This window comes from Triturus cristatus, chromosome 11 (assembly GCF_964204655.1).
Source record: "Triturus cristatus chromosome 11, aTriCri1.1, whole genome shotgun sequence".
In the NCBI taxonomy this organism is placed as follows: Eukaryota; Metazoa; Chordata; class Amphibia; order Caudata; family Salamandridae; genus Triturus; species Triturus cristatus.
In genome coordinates this window covers 385,335,903-385,353,008 of record NC_140594.1, presented here as the reverse complement: position 1 = coordinate 385,353,008, position 17,106 = coordinate 385,335,903, and the positions used below count along the sequence as shown (strand labels likewise).

Sequence of the window (17,106 nt, the reverse complement as noted above, 5' to 3'; positions counted from 1 at the left end):
TGCATGAATAAAGAAGGGAGTGCTCCGCAGAGTATTCTGAGGGCTGCTGAGCAGCTAGTGGTGGTGTCTGGCTGACAGCCATCCTCCCTAAGGGGATTCCACCTCCAGTCTAGATCTCTTGCTGGAGAAGCTGTATATAAGTCCTGACCTGCATAGATGCCTGCCTGCGTAGAGAAGGAAGGATGCTGCCCACCCTCCAAGAGATCTTCTCTAGGATTGAGTGAGGTCCAATGTGTCCCTGGTAACTTTGGGGTCGCGCAGACACGAAGCAGACTGCCGATGGGTGATCCAGGAGGGCCCAGGTGTCTGAGGGCCCCTTATGATTCTTACAGTGATTCCAGTCAAGAACTGTGACTGCAACAATGTGACTCCTGAGGCCTAGTCGTGGCTGTGATTCCGTGTGGCTTATCAGCCCATGTAGGGCTACATCTGCTGAATTCCTGAGGTGCCTGTGTGGGGCTACATCTATGAACTCTGACCTGCCCTTGCGGGGTTGCACCTACCAAATTTCCGATCCATCAGTGTTGGGCTACATCTTCTGAATGCATGACTGGCGTGTGCAGGGCTTCAACTATCCAAGTGTTAAATGCCTTGTCGGGGTCGACACGTGGTCCTGAAAGCAGTGGCTTCAGTTGCACCTGTGAGGGCCCTAAGGATCTACATATACCAGGCAGGACTGACACATCTCAGGACTGCTGATCTTGTGGAACTGCAAAGAAGCAGAGTGGGTGCGCCGGAGTATGCATCCCTGCGTCCTGGTCAAAGCAACTCCATAAAAGCTGGCCAGTGTGCCGTTGTTCTTACAAGTGAGCAGACATGCCTTCTGAGCACCAGGCGGTCTGAAAGCAAACTTTTTTTTTTTTCCTGTTTTTTTTTTTTAAGCCTCTTTTTTTTTATTACGCTTACAGCAAGCAATAAGTGAATAAGTACACCACAAATAGTCGTGCATGCAGATAAAGAGTGAACAAATTGCAGTCCTGCCGTTAATGATCTCCCTTCCCACCTCCTGCTCCCCCCCCCCTCCCCCAACCCTCCATGTTTCAGGGGTGCCGCCCATGGAATAGTGGCTTCAGTAGCGACTGCAGTGGGGGCATTACAGGGGCTTCCTCTTTGAACATTCCACTTGTCCCAGACCCTAACCCACTTTCATGGGGGTCTGAAAGCAAATTTGAGAGTACTGGCTGATCCCATGAAAGGAGTAAAAGACTTGAGGAGCACACCTACGCGTTGCAGATGATTGAACTTCATCTGTACTATATTCACGTTACTCCTGTTTACATCTAGAGAAAGAGGGGGTTATCTAGCAGTTGGGGAGCGAACCTGGGGACACTAGGGCCAGAGAGTGAGCGGGCGAACACAGCACCTACCACACTAGTGCTCAGACTCTAACCTGTTTTAAGTATAGTAGTAGTGAGTGAAATTGTGTGGTTTTAGTACTTTCTTGCAAAGATAAGCATTTGACGAGACATTCCCATTATTGGCTCTGTTGCTTTAGCACCCACACAGACACACACACACACATACCCCCCTCTCTCTCTCACTGAGCAGTCTGTGACTGCTAGCCCTTGCTACCCTGAGAGTTGAGTGCAGAAGGGTTTGTATTTGGCTAATTTTGCAGAGCCTTTGTAGTCCCCAGGACATCAAGAGCAAACCACCTGAACCCGCACGTTTTAGGACAAGTAGCCCCTCCTTATCCCGGGGCCAAATGAGGTCTGACAGACGTGTTTTGCTTTCCACATTTAAGTGCTGTGTGCCTGACTTTCTATAGTTTCTTTGCCTCATCTGTTGTCATTGTTATCTGTGCCTCTTCTGCAGTCTGGATGTTCTGTACTTTGCTTATCAAAGATATGTTCTGTCTTTCATCTGCAGTTAGTTCTCTATTTTCTACTCCTTGTTTTGGTTGCTGAACCTCTTCACTTTTTCTTGCAGACAATGGCTGGGTGAGCAAGGCGGTGAATCTGGGCACGCATGTTCACGTAATTGAGGATGTACAGGTGTTTGACCGATCACAGCCTGTGCAGAGTCTTGTCATCTCCCACTCTAAGGTATTGGATTTATGAGAGCCGTGTGGCGTGGATTCCTGTTTAAAGTTTGTGCTGTGTCAATGGAATTAATAGGGTAACCAGATAGAATTAATTGGGTGACGTGAGGAAATTCAGTGGCATTTGATTGCATTAATGGGAGTTCCCTAGTCTAAATAATGCTGTTCTGGTGGAATATGTGATGTGCCCTGATTGCATTTTATGGGATCCTTGAAGAATTCTTGGCATACTGTGATTGAATTCTTATGTAAGCCTCAGAGTTCTTGAGATGCCCGAAGGAATTTTATCAGGCGATTTAATGAAATTCTTGGGTTGTACCCTGGTATTAAGAATGTACTCCATATATAGGTCTTGTGGTTCCTGAAATATTATATCATCACTGCAACACAGCTGTCATTTTTAAAAATGTCATCCAGAAAACTTTCCCCGGATCAGTGATGTCTACCCAAGCTAAATTACTTCTCTAATGATCCAAAAACACAAATCAAAAATGGAAATCTCTGGATAACATATTTTTTTAACTGAGGTATATCTGGGTCCAGTATTACTTGTATTAATGGGTTTCACCTCTTGAACTGATTTCTGTGGTCTCCTCCTCCTATCCCCTCCTCTCCCTTTACTCCTTGTTGATGGTTTGGCGCTCTAACCTTACCCTTTCACTGCTTTCTCCCCTCTTACGCCTCCATTAAGTTTCCTTCTGGTCCTATACTGAGAGTTTGCTCTTCTCCCAGGTCTGTGATAATTCCTCCCCTTGGTCTAGTGGATCGCCTTCTCTCCCATAGGTTTTCCCTCTTGCTCTCTCATGTATTTATGGTCCCATGCTCATTCTTCTGTTGTCAGTTTCCTGCTCTCCCCCATGCCACCCTTCTTGTATTGATTGGCTCACCCTCCCTATTGGCGTGCACACCTTCATTTTGCTCATGGTCTCTTCCTCATTCCGCAGAAGCTGCTCTTTGCGGGCTCTCACTCTGAGGTGGTCCAGATGCCTCTTGCTGACTGCAGTAAGTACCGTACATGCACTGACTGCATCCTATCCAAAGACCCATACTGCGGATGGAACCAGGACCTCAGCGGTTGCCTGCGGGTCCAGGAGCATGATGGGTAAGTCGAGATTACTTGTGGGGTACGACTGACATTTAAATGGTTGCTGGGGGCAAACTCCGATCCTGGGCAAGTTACAAGCTGGGCTCCGGGTCGAACTGCTGTGTGGTCAGATGGAGATTGCTCATCTTGCTACAGTAGGCTGGACAGAAGGGAGTCTGGCTGCAGTGTAACGGTGAGAGACTGGCTGCAGGTTGACGTGGTCAGTAGAAGGGTAGATGCTGTTAAATGGCTGCAATGGGCCATGATGATGATGAAATGCTTTCTGGCTGGAGTATGACTTGGTGAAGAAGAGCGCTTATAAATACCAGTGGAGAAGAGGTCCTCTGGCTGCAAATTTGACGACAGTTGCTTCTGGGTGTTCTCTTGATACAGGGGACACTTGCATTGTAAACAGGAGGGTTTCTGGCTCAGGTAATGGGGCTGCGGGTCTGTCTCTGGCTGCAGTGTAGCTCGGTGAAAGAGGGTCAGATACTATAATTCAGTGCTTAATTTTAGCTGGTTTCCGGTGCTCGGCACTGAACTTAATTGTTAACACCGGCGCTTATAACAGTCAGCCACATGGTGGCGCGGTCTGTCTAATTTACAAAAGAGCACAACAACCGTTGTATATTAATTCAGTATACATTCTAAATGGCTAATACCTGCCATCCAACCCATTCTTGTAGCTTTGGGGGCCTGGAATAGTCTGAATTGTCACACTTGTAGGACTATGATGCTTTGTAGTTGTGTTGGTACTGTCATTGGCAGTGCTGGCAGGGGTAGTGGGTTGTGCAAGTTGCAGTGGGCTCCTGGTGAGGGCCCTGGCACTTACGTTTTTTACAGATTAAGCACTGACTAACCAGTTAGAGGGATTTGTTGCCGTGTGACTAGGCAAAGAGGGAGGGAGGATCTGGTTTAAAGGGTAAGCTAGCTGTGTGGCTTTCGTGGCTGCTCTGTCACTAGTCTCAGTGGGCTGTCTGGCTGCAGTAGGCATGGAGGTGGGGATGGGGTTTGGTCTTCAGATGCACTGTTAATGGGATGAGGGTGTACAACATTCGTTTTTGGATGCACTGTGGCTGGTGTGAAGATGAATTTCATTGGCTGGGAAGGTAGCCTTTGGTTGCAGTGTAACTCCTTGTTGTCCTTTTCCTGCACTGTTAACTGGGGTTGACCTGGCTGCAGTGAGAGGCTAATGTTTCCATTGCCAGTGCTGCGAGTTTGTGTGTTATGGAAGGTATTTTGCCAAGCTCACATCCTCATCTTTGTCTCTTCATTTCTACTGTAGGATTCGGCTGGTCCAAGATATCCATAATTCTGACACTGCACGTTGCAACATACACTCCACCAAACCAGGTGAGTATGCTATGGCATGTCTGATTAGGCACTAGTATGCACCATGAGTGACAGACAGTAAGGCAGTAGGTGAGGTGCTGCACTCGTTTGGAAGGTCTACTGCACCAATGTATAGCAGCAATAGGTCCCATTCTGTAGTAGGCCAGGTGGTGTAGTTGATACCAAGCTTACTGGGTGTACTAGCTGGCATCGTGTTTTACTGTGTTTGGGAGCTGGGCATTACAACTAGCTGTTCTCACTCTGTGCTTTTCTTTCCAATCCAACAGCTAAACTCACCAAGAACCTGACTGCGATGAGCGGCAGCATCGTAGCCATGCCATGCGAGCTCACTTCCAATCTGGCACATGCACAGTGGACCTTCAACGGCAAGGAGCTGGTGCTGGACCCCGAGGTGATGTGGTATGATGCCACACTGCACGCTTTGGTTATCCGCAGTGCCGACACCATGCACAGTGGCTTGTACTGGTGTATTTCTGAGGAGCAGAACACGCGGCTACCGGGCGGAAGTTACGACCTGCATGTGGTGGCTGGGCCCGCTCTAACTCTTCCTGCTAGGGCACCTCTGGACAGCATGGGCTTCGTCTGGATGCTCGTGATCGCCCTGGGAGCCCTCTGCCTGCTGCTGCTTCTGCTTGTGGTATACCTACGGCACAGGCTGAAGGCTGAGATGTCCAGAGGCCCCAAGGCCATGGAGAGTACTCTGGTGTATCCCATCGAGCTACCCAAGGAACCAAAGAGCCCAAAGTTCATCCCCAGCACCACATCCGACTCTGATGAGAAGCTCTGGGATCCAGCCAGCTACTACTACTCGGATGGCTCTCTGAAGATTGTGCCTGGGCACGCGGTGTGCCAGAACGGGGGTGGCTCCCCCTCTCCAACTGCCAACGGCATCCCTAACCAACCCATGCCCACGGCGGCCCTTCCCTCCCCCAACCGCATGAGCCTGGGCCACATCCGAGGTTCCTCCAGCAACGGGTACATTCGGCTGAATCTGGGCGCCCCCGAGGAGCGCCCTGACTACACCGACCTGGCAGAGGAGCTGCGGTGGAAGCTCAAACAGCGCCAGGCGCTGCCGGATTCCAACCCGGAAGAGTCCTCCGTCTGACACCCTCACGCAGACAGCTTCCGGTGGCGTGGTACCGGAGACGTGCACGAATACAGCTACCTCAGGCGTTTGCAGCAGTGTTGGACTCTTGCGAAGACACCGCTACTCCCGCGCCCCCTCGAGGGCTTGTTGGAGGGGCTACCCGAGGGCCAAAGCAGGCGGGACATGAAACCCCGCCTTTTTATATGTACATTTCCAGACTCTGCAGCGCTCGGTTCGAGCCAGTGAACAATCCAGTGAGCCTGTGCTGCGGCATTGCTTTTGTCTGGTTGGACGGGACACATGGGATCTTGGAGATTTAAGTAGAGAGGCTACGTGGACCTTTGTTTGATGCATTCTTAGTGAAGAGGTGGGCTGTGGGGCCTCGTGACCAAACGGGTGTGACTAGTGTTTTGCTGGGGTGGAGAGATGCAGCAGGGAGGGCCTGCTCCCCTGCTGTGCTGCGCACTTGAGTGAGCTCGCGCATGGCTGCCTTGCCTTTTGCTCCTGAGGCCACTGCATAACCCTTGGATGCTTTGCTGCGGTTTGCCATCTCAGCACCGTGGCCATCCTCAACTGACCACGGCTGGGCAGCCTGCGAATCAGCTTTGCGATTAGTGTGCATCTTGGAATATTCTGGGAAGGAGGCCGAAAGACAGCAGTTCCTTTTCCCACATAGCACCTTCCAAAGGTATGAATATGGGTGTGGCTCTGCAGAGACGGAGACCGAGTAATCCATCTGCTGTGCTGGCTGGCTCTTCGGCTTCCATTATTTGTGCTCCTGTTCCTGGAGCTCCAAGCTGGGGGCCTGCCCCTCCTTCCCCGTCAGGGCTGGGCGCGGCAGGTAGGTGAGGGGGGCAGACGTGATCAGTTATTTAACAGGGTGCGTCTGATTATCTCTGAGCCTGGTGGTTGTCACCCCAGCGTGTATCAATGGTGCTGATGCAGGCACCTCCATGAATATTTGGGGGATGGGACTGATATTCCTAGACTTTCACACGGACACCTGATTCTCTACCTTCACAATGACTTCCAACAACAGTGTCTTGAGTATGGTTTGGTGGTTTTCGGAAGGGTGTAGATTTTTGTTGTTGGAAACTAATGGAGGCAAACTAAAAATAGTAGCACCTTCCAGAAGTTCCACTGCTGGAAAGAGTTCAATCATGAAATGCTCCTGCCTTCTATGCTAATGGCATGGGTCCTTTTTTCCCGTTTTTTGCAATGTTCTTCACAGAGCCAGTGTTTGCAGACTGCAAGTGCAGGTATTCCTCCTGCACCCATTTGGCGTACCTCAGGCTTGCTTTCTTTGGTGCCATGGGTGTTTTACTAGCAGATCTTAAGGCTTGCCACTGGAGCTCTTTAAGTGTTGCACGCGTGTTCCTCTGGCACTCCCTTAATGTTAGTGCGGCTTTCTCTAAAGTTTCTGTGGCTATGATCGTGTTAACTGGCCATATCCAAGGCATTCCTGGTGGGTTCCTCTTGTATTCCACGGTTCTTCCTGATGTGTTTGTCAAGCCTTCTTTGTTCTGTAAATGGTCTTTAGTCATTTATCAGGTATTTCCTTTGGGCCCTTTGGTTTTTAATCTGCTAATCCTCAAGGGTTCTTCAGCCAACTTTACCTGATTTACGCAGAATGTTTTTAGACAGTTTTCCAAGCGTTCCGATCCCACCTCTTTATTTGTAGTATCTGTAATAATAAGAAGGGCTAAACGTGAGACGGGTCAAAAAGTGAAAAGGGATTCCTTGCCTGACCTCCTCAGACAGGCAGAATAATCTGTGCAGTGCTGAAATCCCCACTTACATGCCAATATACGGGATGATTCAAGAGAATGTTGAGCAGCGATAACCACAAATGCAGTTATAAAGGGGATGTTCTTTAAATGGTGAATACTCGGGATCGCACTAGACCGGTCCTTTAAAATGTTAAATTTTCCCTGAGATATAATTAGATTTTTAGAAAAAGGGGCCAATCTTTAAGGTTTTGCTGGGTTACATCGCTAAACGCTTGGATTGGCTCGTACTGGCACAGGTTATGGGCAAAGTGCTGGTGGTGGTATATGGCTCTGTTATCAATTTGCTATAATGTAAAAAAAAGTTTTTTTTTTTTCTTCCTGTGACCCAGCTTTTACGTTGAAACTAAGTGCCTATGTGTAAAGGGGTGTAATGAGGTAGTGGGAAGCTCCACTGTCCCACGGTCCTGTAGTGTCTTCAGCTTACACTTGAGTGAAATTCGTGCATTGCCACTTTCTACGCAGCAGCTGTGCTGCTTTGCTCCTTTATCCAACTCTACATTTAACAGCCTAGAGATACATTGGTGACCTAAAGTACAACTGTGGTATCTGTGACAAAGGGAGTCCTTTTCTTCAGATCACGAATGTATGAACATCTGCAGTGTGTGCACCTCATGTATTGTTTTTAAGAACACGTGTATCTATTTTGTAACAAAGGAATTGTTAACACTCTTCCGACCCAACCCTATACATCCAATTCATTTGTTTTAACTCTCAATCGCCTCACTTTAAAGTGCGCATCCCCATATCTTCTTTGGAAGCAGATCGCCATAGACTTTCACACGAGGAGGCCGCCTTCAGGCAGCGCTCTGAATGTTTCAGCTTTTTATGAAATTATTGATATTTTTCTGAGGACAAAGACCTCCGTGAGAGGACTTGTAGTATATATTTCCCACAGGTGCATCTTTCTAGCCAAAATGCGCAGCCTGGTTTCACATGCCGCGTCAGTGTTCTCACCTTTTTTTCCACAGTGTATAACACTAACAGCTTTTGTGCTGTTGCAAGCCTCTTCCGGGTCCCGTTTTTCAAACATTGAGTGTAATTTATTTGTCTTTGTGGAAATAATATTTATTTGCTGTAAATATTTTGAATATTTTTATATTAAGAAAATAAAAAGAATGAATTTGAAAGTTGCAGTTTGATCCTTTCTACGACATATGATACTTAAAGGTTGAAATATTGGTGAACGGCTAAAAAAACATAATCAAGGAATTGTTACTTGTGAAGTTTCAAATCCCTGTCGGGAACAACCTACAGATATGAGTCCCAAATGAATACTGCAATGCCACATAAGCACACGTCATTTTTCATGGATTAGTACCATCTCTTCAACAGGACCATTAGTCTCTAAACTCCTTAGTACCTTGTAATGTTGCCAATGCCTGAAGAAAAAATTCTCCAGCAATAAGACTCTTGACTCTTTTCAACACTGAGGCATGTTTAGCAATCACAGACTCTCTTCAGTGATGTACAAATTGGTTTGATGATTTATTCGCTCATGCCTATTAGATATATGCACTGTCTGTTGCGCAGTGGTGGCTCCGCTAAGGCAGAGTAGCATCGCCCCACTGCTTTGCAACAGTGAAATACAGGAAACATAAAATGATAACTTGATGTTACTATCATTTTATGTTTTCCTGCTGTTGCAGCTTTGCGGGCGGGGTTGCTCACACACGAGGGGTGGTTTGTCTACTCCAAGTGCGCATTAATGTTTGGCCGGCAGCATTGGGCTGGCCAAACAGTCATGCGCACTTTGCATGTTCCCAACCCAGTCTGCAATACAGCCTGGGTGGAGAACATGCCTAGGCTCCAGATGCCTGTCTCGGCGCCGAACCAGGGCACTCCTACCAATCACAATGGCTACGGAGAGCTTGGTGCTGCCTGTTCTGGCTGGGAGAGACGGCGTAGGAGAGACGCGGCAATCACCTTCTCAACCACGCCCCGTTCGGTGCCGGCCGCCACTGCTGTTGCGAGGTATTTTGTGGCTTAAAAAGAATGACTTTTTTCTTTTTGTGAAAGCAATCATAGAGTGCGTGTGGTTTAGAGCTGTATCTCTCATACTTATTTCCCCCACTCCCACTTGCTGCTGCCTGACCCTGTATGGTTCTCCCCATCCCCCTCCCTGTTGTACTTACCATGTGCCTCTGTATTGCATTCACCTCAGCCCTCCCATGCTGCTGCTGTGTCCCAGTGCCCTCCATGTAGTTTCCTTGTCCCCCTGCCCTCACTGTGTTGCTTCAGTGTCTCCCATCCTCCCCCCGTATTGCTTCAACCCACATCCATTTCCTCACCCTGTTTGCTTCCACACCCCTCCTCAATTAAAAAAAAAAAAAGAAATCGCACTTTTTTATGTTTTGTTTTTGTTACTGATTTAACCCGTATCAATTACTGGGGGAAAAAGAGTGCGTCTATTTGTAGGCGCATGCATGTGTGCCTACAAAATGACGCAGGTGGTCGTTCAATTTTTTGTTTTTTTTGTTTTGTTGTTTTTTTACTTTAGCCATGCGGCACAGCATTGAGGATACTGTGCATGTCGAAAAACCATTCACAAAGCCAGTAGGTCACAACTTTGACACCTATTGCTTTTGTCTATGCTTGTTTCCCAAATGTTCTCAAAACGATTACTCTGTCTGCGGTTTATCACTAACAGAAATCAAAGTGTAAACACTACATACCATAGCAAGCTACTCAATTGTAATACACCTAAATCGCAAAAACAACTTTGTTTCAAGTGTTATAAAGCAACGTGGTGCTTGGAATGAAGTTAAATAACTAACATTGGTCATTATTTATACAGCTGAACAAGGAAAAGGAATAGTAAAATGCACCAGAAGAGTACTATATTGAAAATATGAATGGAGAAAAGCACATTTCGTAGGATGTGTGACTGTAGATACACATTGTTTTGCAGCGTGAATCCTTTTCTGGATTCACATGGTGTACATTATTCTGCCATCTAGTGGTTAGGTCTGGAAATTACTTTTTTTTTTTTTTTTTTTTTCTCTTGTTTTGGTCGCTATCGACCACCATTTTGTGCCAGGTACGTCCCCTGTGTGACGTCAGGTGGTATCCTGGAGGTCGACGTGCGTGGTGGCCATTTTCAGATTCTTTTTTCCACAGTTGGGTCTGGAAGCAAGACGGGAAGCTCCAAAGAAATTTTTCGTTTTTCCCCTAAAACTTTGAAAAGATGAAGATTGCAGTGATATCGATCATCAACGTCGTAACCTGAGACCTGAGCAGAGCTTCGGTGTTAACACCACAAGAGGACCACTTCGGTCTACAAATGGTGAGGTAGGGGTCATGGAGAATACCCCCTTCAAGTTCTTCCCCCACTGCCACCACAAGTATGCTCAATGCGACCCACACAACCTCTGCAAGCTCTGCCTGCCCTAAGATCATCAGGACAAGGACTGTGAGTCCTGCGTGGCGTTCCTGTCGAAGACACTGAACACGCCGAAAGCAAAGACAAGCCCACTACGCCACAATGTCACAGACAACAAAAAACTTCTCTGAGATCTGGGTTTCTCTAACAATGAGGAAGAACATGGAGCACCAGTGGAATAGATGCACGAGGGATAGGACGTCGAGATCCCAGAACAGGACTCCGAGAAAATCCACGCTGAGAAAAAGGCAAGTGAGCCAAAGACGGAGAAGGTAAGTCACCATAAAAATCTGTCGGCACAGAAGGGCCACGAACATAGGGTGCCCAAGGCAGCCACCACGCCAAGCAAGAAGGCGACTGAGGGTCAGCCACGATTAAAAAGAACCCCACGGAACCCAACTCAAGTTTACTGAGGAGGGAAAAACGCAGAAAACAAGGGTCGACATCGAACCCGCGAAAAAGAGCACAACACCATCAAAGACTAACGTCGACGTCGGGAAGAAGCGAAAATCTCCGGTCTCCGACACCGAGAGGGCCCTCAAAGTCGAAAGATGAAGGAGAAGACGCGGGGAAGAGATGGTGACGCTCCTACAGAAGAAAAAGGACTTCGACACCGGTTGCCGAACAGGAGAACGTCGACACCTAAGAGACAGAAGACGCCGAGGGAGAAGCAGGTATCTTTGACTCCCCTCTAATTCCTGAACCTCGAGCGAAGAACCAGAGGAATACAGAGACGTACCTTAAGAAGAGGAAAACTCTGAAACTTTCAAAGATGTGTGGAACGATCTCGACACCCAGAACCCGGAAGAAGAGATTTGCCATTACCCTTCAAAAGCTTCGCCTCCAGATGACATTGCTTTCTACAATGAGCAAAAAGGGCAGCAAATCAATTTGGAGTACTCTTAGAGGAAGAAAAAGGGGACACGTTTCTTACTAGAAACCATGGCACCAACTACAAAATGAACACAATACCTTACTATGCTGTCCGGTATTCTGGACAAAGGCAAATAAGCCTTCAAGGAACCAGCCTCAAACAAGGGGATAACCCCCAGAGTGAAAAAGAAGTATAAAGCTTCCTTTAAAAGACCCTAAATATATTCAGCGAAATACAGTACCTGACACAATTATTGTCACCACAGACAGAAGGAGAGCGAATGCAGTCTCCAACACTGGACCTCCACCAGAGAAAGAAAATAAGAGGATGGATATAGTTGGGAGAAGAATAGAAAAAGAGGCAGCAATGCAGTGGCGTATTGCTAACTCAAATGCCCTACTAAATAGATATGGACACCAACCGCGGGATGAGCTAGAGGAGATTTTGAACATCCTCCCTGAGGAGGATAAAAAGAGGGCAAAAGCTATTGTCCAAGAGGGTAAAAACACGGCAAACACTTGTTTGAAGTCGGCGTTGGATGCAGCAGATACTGCTTGTAGGCAGTTGTGCATAGGAACCATCCTGAGAAGACATGGCTGGCTCAGATTCTCGGGATTTAAGCAGGAAGTTCAAACCTCCATCATTAATCGACCATTTAATGGAGAAGCACGGTTTGGTAAAGAGGTAGATGAATCCCTTCAACAGATAAAAAATGGCAATGAAACAGCAAGGGCAATGGGGTCCCTGCAGCAGAGAGGTTCCTTTAAAAGAGGGGGGGATTCAATAAACAAAAGCCCACAGGCAGAGGAACCTTTGGACAAGGACAACAAATGTCACAGCAAACTCAAGGGCAGAACCCAACTCAACAAATGGGTGAACAGTCAAGCTCTCAAATTTGGTAACAACAACAGAAGCAGCCATTTCGAGGGAGAGGAAATGGATCCAACTGACTCAGTCACAAAGAAGGACCCACACAAAACACCAGGGGGGGGGGGGGGGGGATTTCTTTTTTTCCACAAAGAATGGAAAAAAAAATCACAACAGACAATTGGATATTACATTTGGGAAAGTATGAGTATTGCAAAGAGCTAACAAAAATCCCACCTGCAAACCCACCAAAAACTAGAACATTCTTGAAAGCAGAACACACTCTGTTAAACTCAGCCTAAAGCAGGCAATAGAAAAAGTACCAAGACAAGAGTGGTTCAAAGGAAACTACTCACCATATTGCTTAATACCCAAACCGAATCGGGTACTTGGACCAATCATGGATTTAAGGTTCATAAACCGATTCATACTAACACAACGCTTCAAAATGTGTACCCTCCAAGAGATAATCCCCCCCCCCCAAATTCATAAGGAAGATTACATGGCAACAATAGACCTCAAAGACGCCTACTTACATATCCCTATGAACAAGTGACACAGAAAGTACCTAAGATTCCGGCACAACGGAACACATTGCCGATTCAAAGTACTTTTTTTTTCGGAATTAAATCAGCTCCACGTGTGTTCACAAAGTGTCTAGCTGCAGTTGCGCACACCTGAGAAGAGAAGGAATCCACGTCTACCCCTATTTGGACTACTGGCTCATAAGGGGACATTCAAAACATACATGCCACAATCCTGTTCAAACAGCTATCCAGATGCTGGGATTCTCAATAAACCACAAAAAATCTTCAACACCAGAATTAAAAAAAACCTTCCTGGGAGTAATGTTCAATACGAGAGCAAAAGCACACCCCACACTAAACAGGTTACATGCGATCCATTATGAAACGACCCTTTACCAGAGGGGTCAATCTCTGACCGTGAGGAAGGTCATGAAACTAATAGGCATGATGGCATAATGCATTCCACTCCTCCCTCACGCCCGACTACATGTGCCCATTCCAAGAATGGCTTACCAACAGCTGGTCTCAAGCCACAGGAAGTTTGGAGGATCTAGTGGTTGTGACACAAAGGGTTCAAGTAGAGATACAATGGTGGGCATCCAGCAACATAGCACAGGGGAGACCTTTCAGGAACTCAACTCCTTCTGTGACAGTCACCACGGACGCATCCCTCAACGGTTGGGAAGCACACTTCAACCAGCTGAAAGTACATGGTCAGTGGAACAAACGGGATTCAACAAAGCATACCAACTTCTTGGAAATTTAAACTCTTTCTGGCAATAAAGGCATTCTAAAAACACATTCAGGGGAAGACTATCCTAATACAGACAATACAACAACAATGTTCTATCTAAACAAACAGAGGGACAAAGTCCTTTCCCCTGAGCAAACTTGCACAGGAAATCTGGCAATGGGCAATAGCTCACAGAATCAACACACAGTCAGTACATCTACCAGGAGTAGACAACATTACAGCGGACCGGTTGAGCAGACAGAACGTCTCACACAAATAGGAGTTGAAACAACAAACAGTACTTTACCTATTCAACATCTGGGGAACACCAGTGCTAGACCTGTTTGCAAAAATTCAGAACATAAAATGCCAGTCCTTTGCCTCGGTGCCCACATCACCTGTCAAAGGGGAATGTACTTTCACTCAACTGGTCACAGACATTTGCTTACGCCTTTCCACCCATACCCCTGTTGCAAAGAGTGTTACAAAAAGAAAAAAAACCAAGAACAAATGATCCTCATTGCCCCTCAATGGCCAAGGCAAACATGGTACTCAACCCTCCCAAGAACTATCCAGGTGGGAAATTATTAGAATCAAATCGGGGAAGGACCTGTTAACAATGCAACAGGGCCAAATCTTTCACCCAGAACCAGCAACGCTACATCTGGCAGATAGGCGCCGGAGTACATAGAATTTGGCCTCCTCAATCTGCCTCTGCGAACAATGGAGATTCTAAAAGAGGCAAGAAAACAGTCAACAAGAAGATGCTATACAGCAAAATGGAAGCGATATATCCACATGGTGCACCGCTAACAAAAGCAGTTTAATCAACACACAGTTATTACATACCTTACTTGCCTCTTAGACAGCAACATCAACTACTCGGGCATAAAGGCGCACCTTGCTGCCATAGTAGCATACATAAGAGGAAAATCATTCAAAGTTTTTTTTTTTTTACAAGACCTGTAATCAAAAGGTTTTTAGGAGCAAAAATAATTGCCCCTCCAAGAGCAGCTCCAGTTCCCGCATGGAGATTAAATACAGTACATTCTCAACTAATGGCAAAACCCTTTGAGCCCATGCATACAGCGGACCTCAAACACATTACTCTAAAGACAGCCTTTCTCACTGTTATAACATCACTATGAAGAGTAAGTGAGTTGCGGTTGTTAACAATACAAGAACCATACTTACAAATCCACAAGGATAAAGTCATTTAAAAGACAAACCCACATTTCTTACTAAAATTGATATCTAAATATCACTTAAATCAAAACCTTTTCCTGCCACTTTTCTTTAAAACCCCAAAGGAGAGAGAGAGAAACCTCCATACCCTGGATGTAAGAGGGCATTATTGTATTATTTACAGGAAACAGAACAGATTAGAAATGTTATCGCCTATGCACATACCAACACAGGATCACCTGTCACAAAGGCAACTATTGCAAGATGGATAGTACAAGCCATCCAATCATGTTATGCTAATGCCAGAAAAGAACTAACAATTCAACCAACTGCTCACTCCACTAGAAAGAAAGAAGCAACTCTAGCTTTTATGGCCAATGTACCCATTGATGCAATTTGTGCAGCAGCAACATGGCCATCTCCCCACATTTTTACAAAACATTACTGTGTGGCTATACAAATGAACAAGGAAGCTCAAATTGGACAAAGTGCTTCAACACCTGTTTGAAAGGTCTTCCTTTAACCACAGACTCCCAGCCACGAGAGAAGCCACAACATAATCTAATGTACAGCATGTGAGTCCCGAAAAGGATTCACGCTGCAAAATGAAATGGTTACTTACCAGTAGGAGTAGTTTTGCCGCTTCAAGAATTTTTTTGATTTATATGCGCCCCCCCACCACCCCGGCCCCCCATAAGGAAAACAAACAGGTGGGGAAGCAAAGGATGACAGCAGTTATTTAATAACCATCTCAAGAATAAGCGCAGAAAAAAGTATCCGAAGATGGCCACCACGCACGTCTACCTCCAGGATACCGTCTGACGTCACTCAGGGGACGTACCTGGTACCAAATGGTGGTCAACAGCGACCAAAACGAGAAAGAAAAAGACAATTCCGGACCCAACCACCAGATGGCAGAATAATGCACAGCATGGGAATCCAGAAAATTCTTGAAGCTGCAAAACTACTACTACTGGTAAGTAACCATTTTGTTAGCATACTCCTGCCATCTAATGTTGGATCAGCTGTTTGGAAGCTAGTTTTCCTCTAAGCAGTCTCCCATGTCAAAAGATATGGTTTGACTCTTCCTCTCGGTGTACACTGGAATGACACCAACTCAATGTTAGATTGTTTTTTCCTTGATTGGGTTCAGAAGTGCATAGAATGTGCTCTAGCTTTGTCAAGTCATGAAAATGTTTTAGTCTGCCTCATTTAGTGACTTTTCAACCCTGTTGCGAACTTATTTAAGCAAGCCCAGGTACTTTCGTCTACCAGAAGCGTGAACACCTTTGCCAACACCGAAAATCATCACCAAGCTCCTCACAAGGGCCTTTAGTCCTTCACTGGAGAATGCTGATTGGGTGATGTAACAGACATTCTTTCAAAATTGCCCTTTTTACCATTCTGAAATATCTTGGGGCAGACCACCAAAAGGTGTGCAACTTGTGCCCAACCATGAGGATGCCTCTTGCCCGTCATGCCTCTCCTTTAGATCCCAAAAGACCCTCTGATTTTGAAGGGAACAGCACTGAGCACACTAGAGGATATACCAGCAGCGAACCTTTGATATCCTGGATGTCTATAGGGAAGAAGATTCTCTAGGTCTCGAAGAGCTGGAAGAGGCTGGCCCATCTAGCCTGACCACCCAGAGACAGTTTCCTTGAGTGAGACCACAAGGAGCTGGAGGACATCAATCCGACGCTGAGGACGGGCCCTTGCACGAAGTCAGCACCCCAGGTCAGAAGCATGACTGAGGTTCATATTACTAAGTCAAGGCTCTAAAAGAAGTCCCATTCCCAAAGTTAAGTACCATTCCTGAGGTAGTTAGACCCTGAGCATGGATGCCAAGAAGAGGTATGGCAAGATCCCTTGCTGCCTCTGGACTCCAGTCTGTGCCGGCACAAAGCTTTAGAACGGAGCAAGCCTCTACCGAAAAGAGTCAACCTCGCATTAGCCATTAAGTCTGAGCAGATCCAAGGGTGCTGAGCCTCACTGGTCCTATCCGAAACCAGCAAGAACACCTCGTCCTCCTTCAGTAAGACGTGCCTGCCCCATAAAACCAATGGAGCAGTGTCTTTCTCTGTGCTTTCTCGCCCTCAAAATGGATGGATCTCTTCGGCCCATTCTTTTTTTTTTTTTTTTAAACTTTTTATTATAAAAACTTCCGACAACAAGGCATAGGTTCA

At 46.5% G+C, this 17,106-nt stretch overlaps 1 protein-coding gene across 1 annotated transcript in view; it reads left to right on the top strand.

Moving 5' to 3' along the window:
* The window catches only part of SEMA4C (semaphorin 4C), a 64,141-nt gene extending 55,648 nt beyond the window's left edge, over nt 1-8,493 (top strand). The window contains exons 12-15 of the mRNA XM_085634606.1: nt 1,930-2,045; nt 2,986-3,143; nt 4,411-4,478; nt 4,745-8,493. Of these exons, the coding sequence (XP_085490732.1) occupies nt 1,930-2,045; nt 2,986-3,143; nt 4,411-4,478; nt 4,745-5,583 (1,181 nt within the window). The 3' untranslated portion in view covers nt 5,584-8,493. The remainder of the gene's footprint in view (nt 1-1,929; nt 2,046-2,985; nt 3,144-4,410; nt 4,479-4,744) is intronic.
* Nucleotides 8,494-17,106: the final 8,613 nt, after the last annotated feature.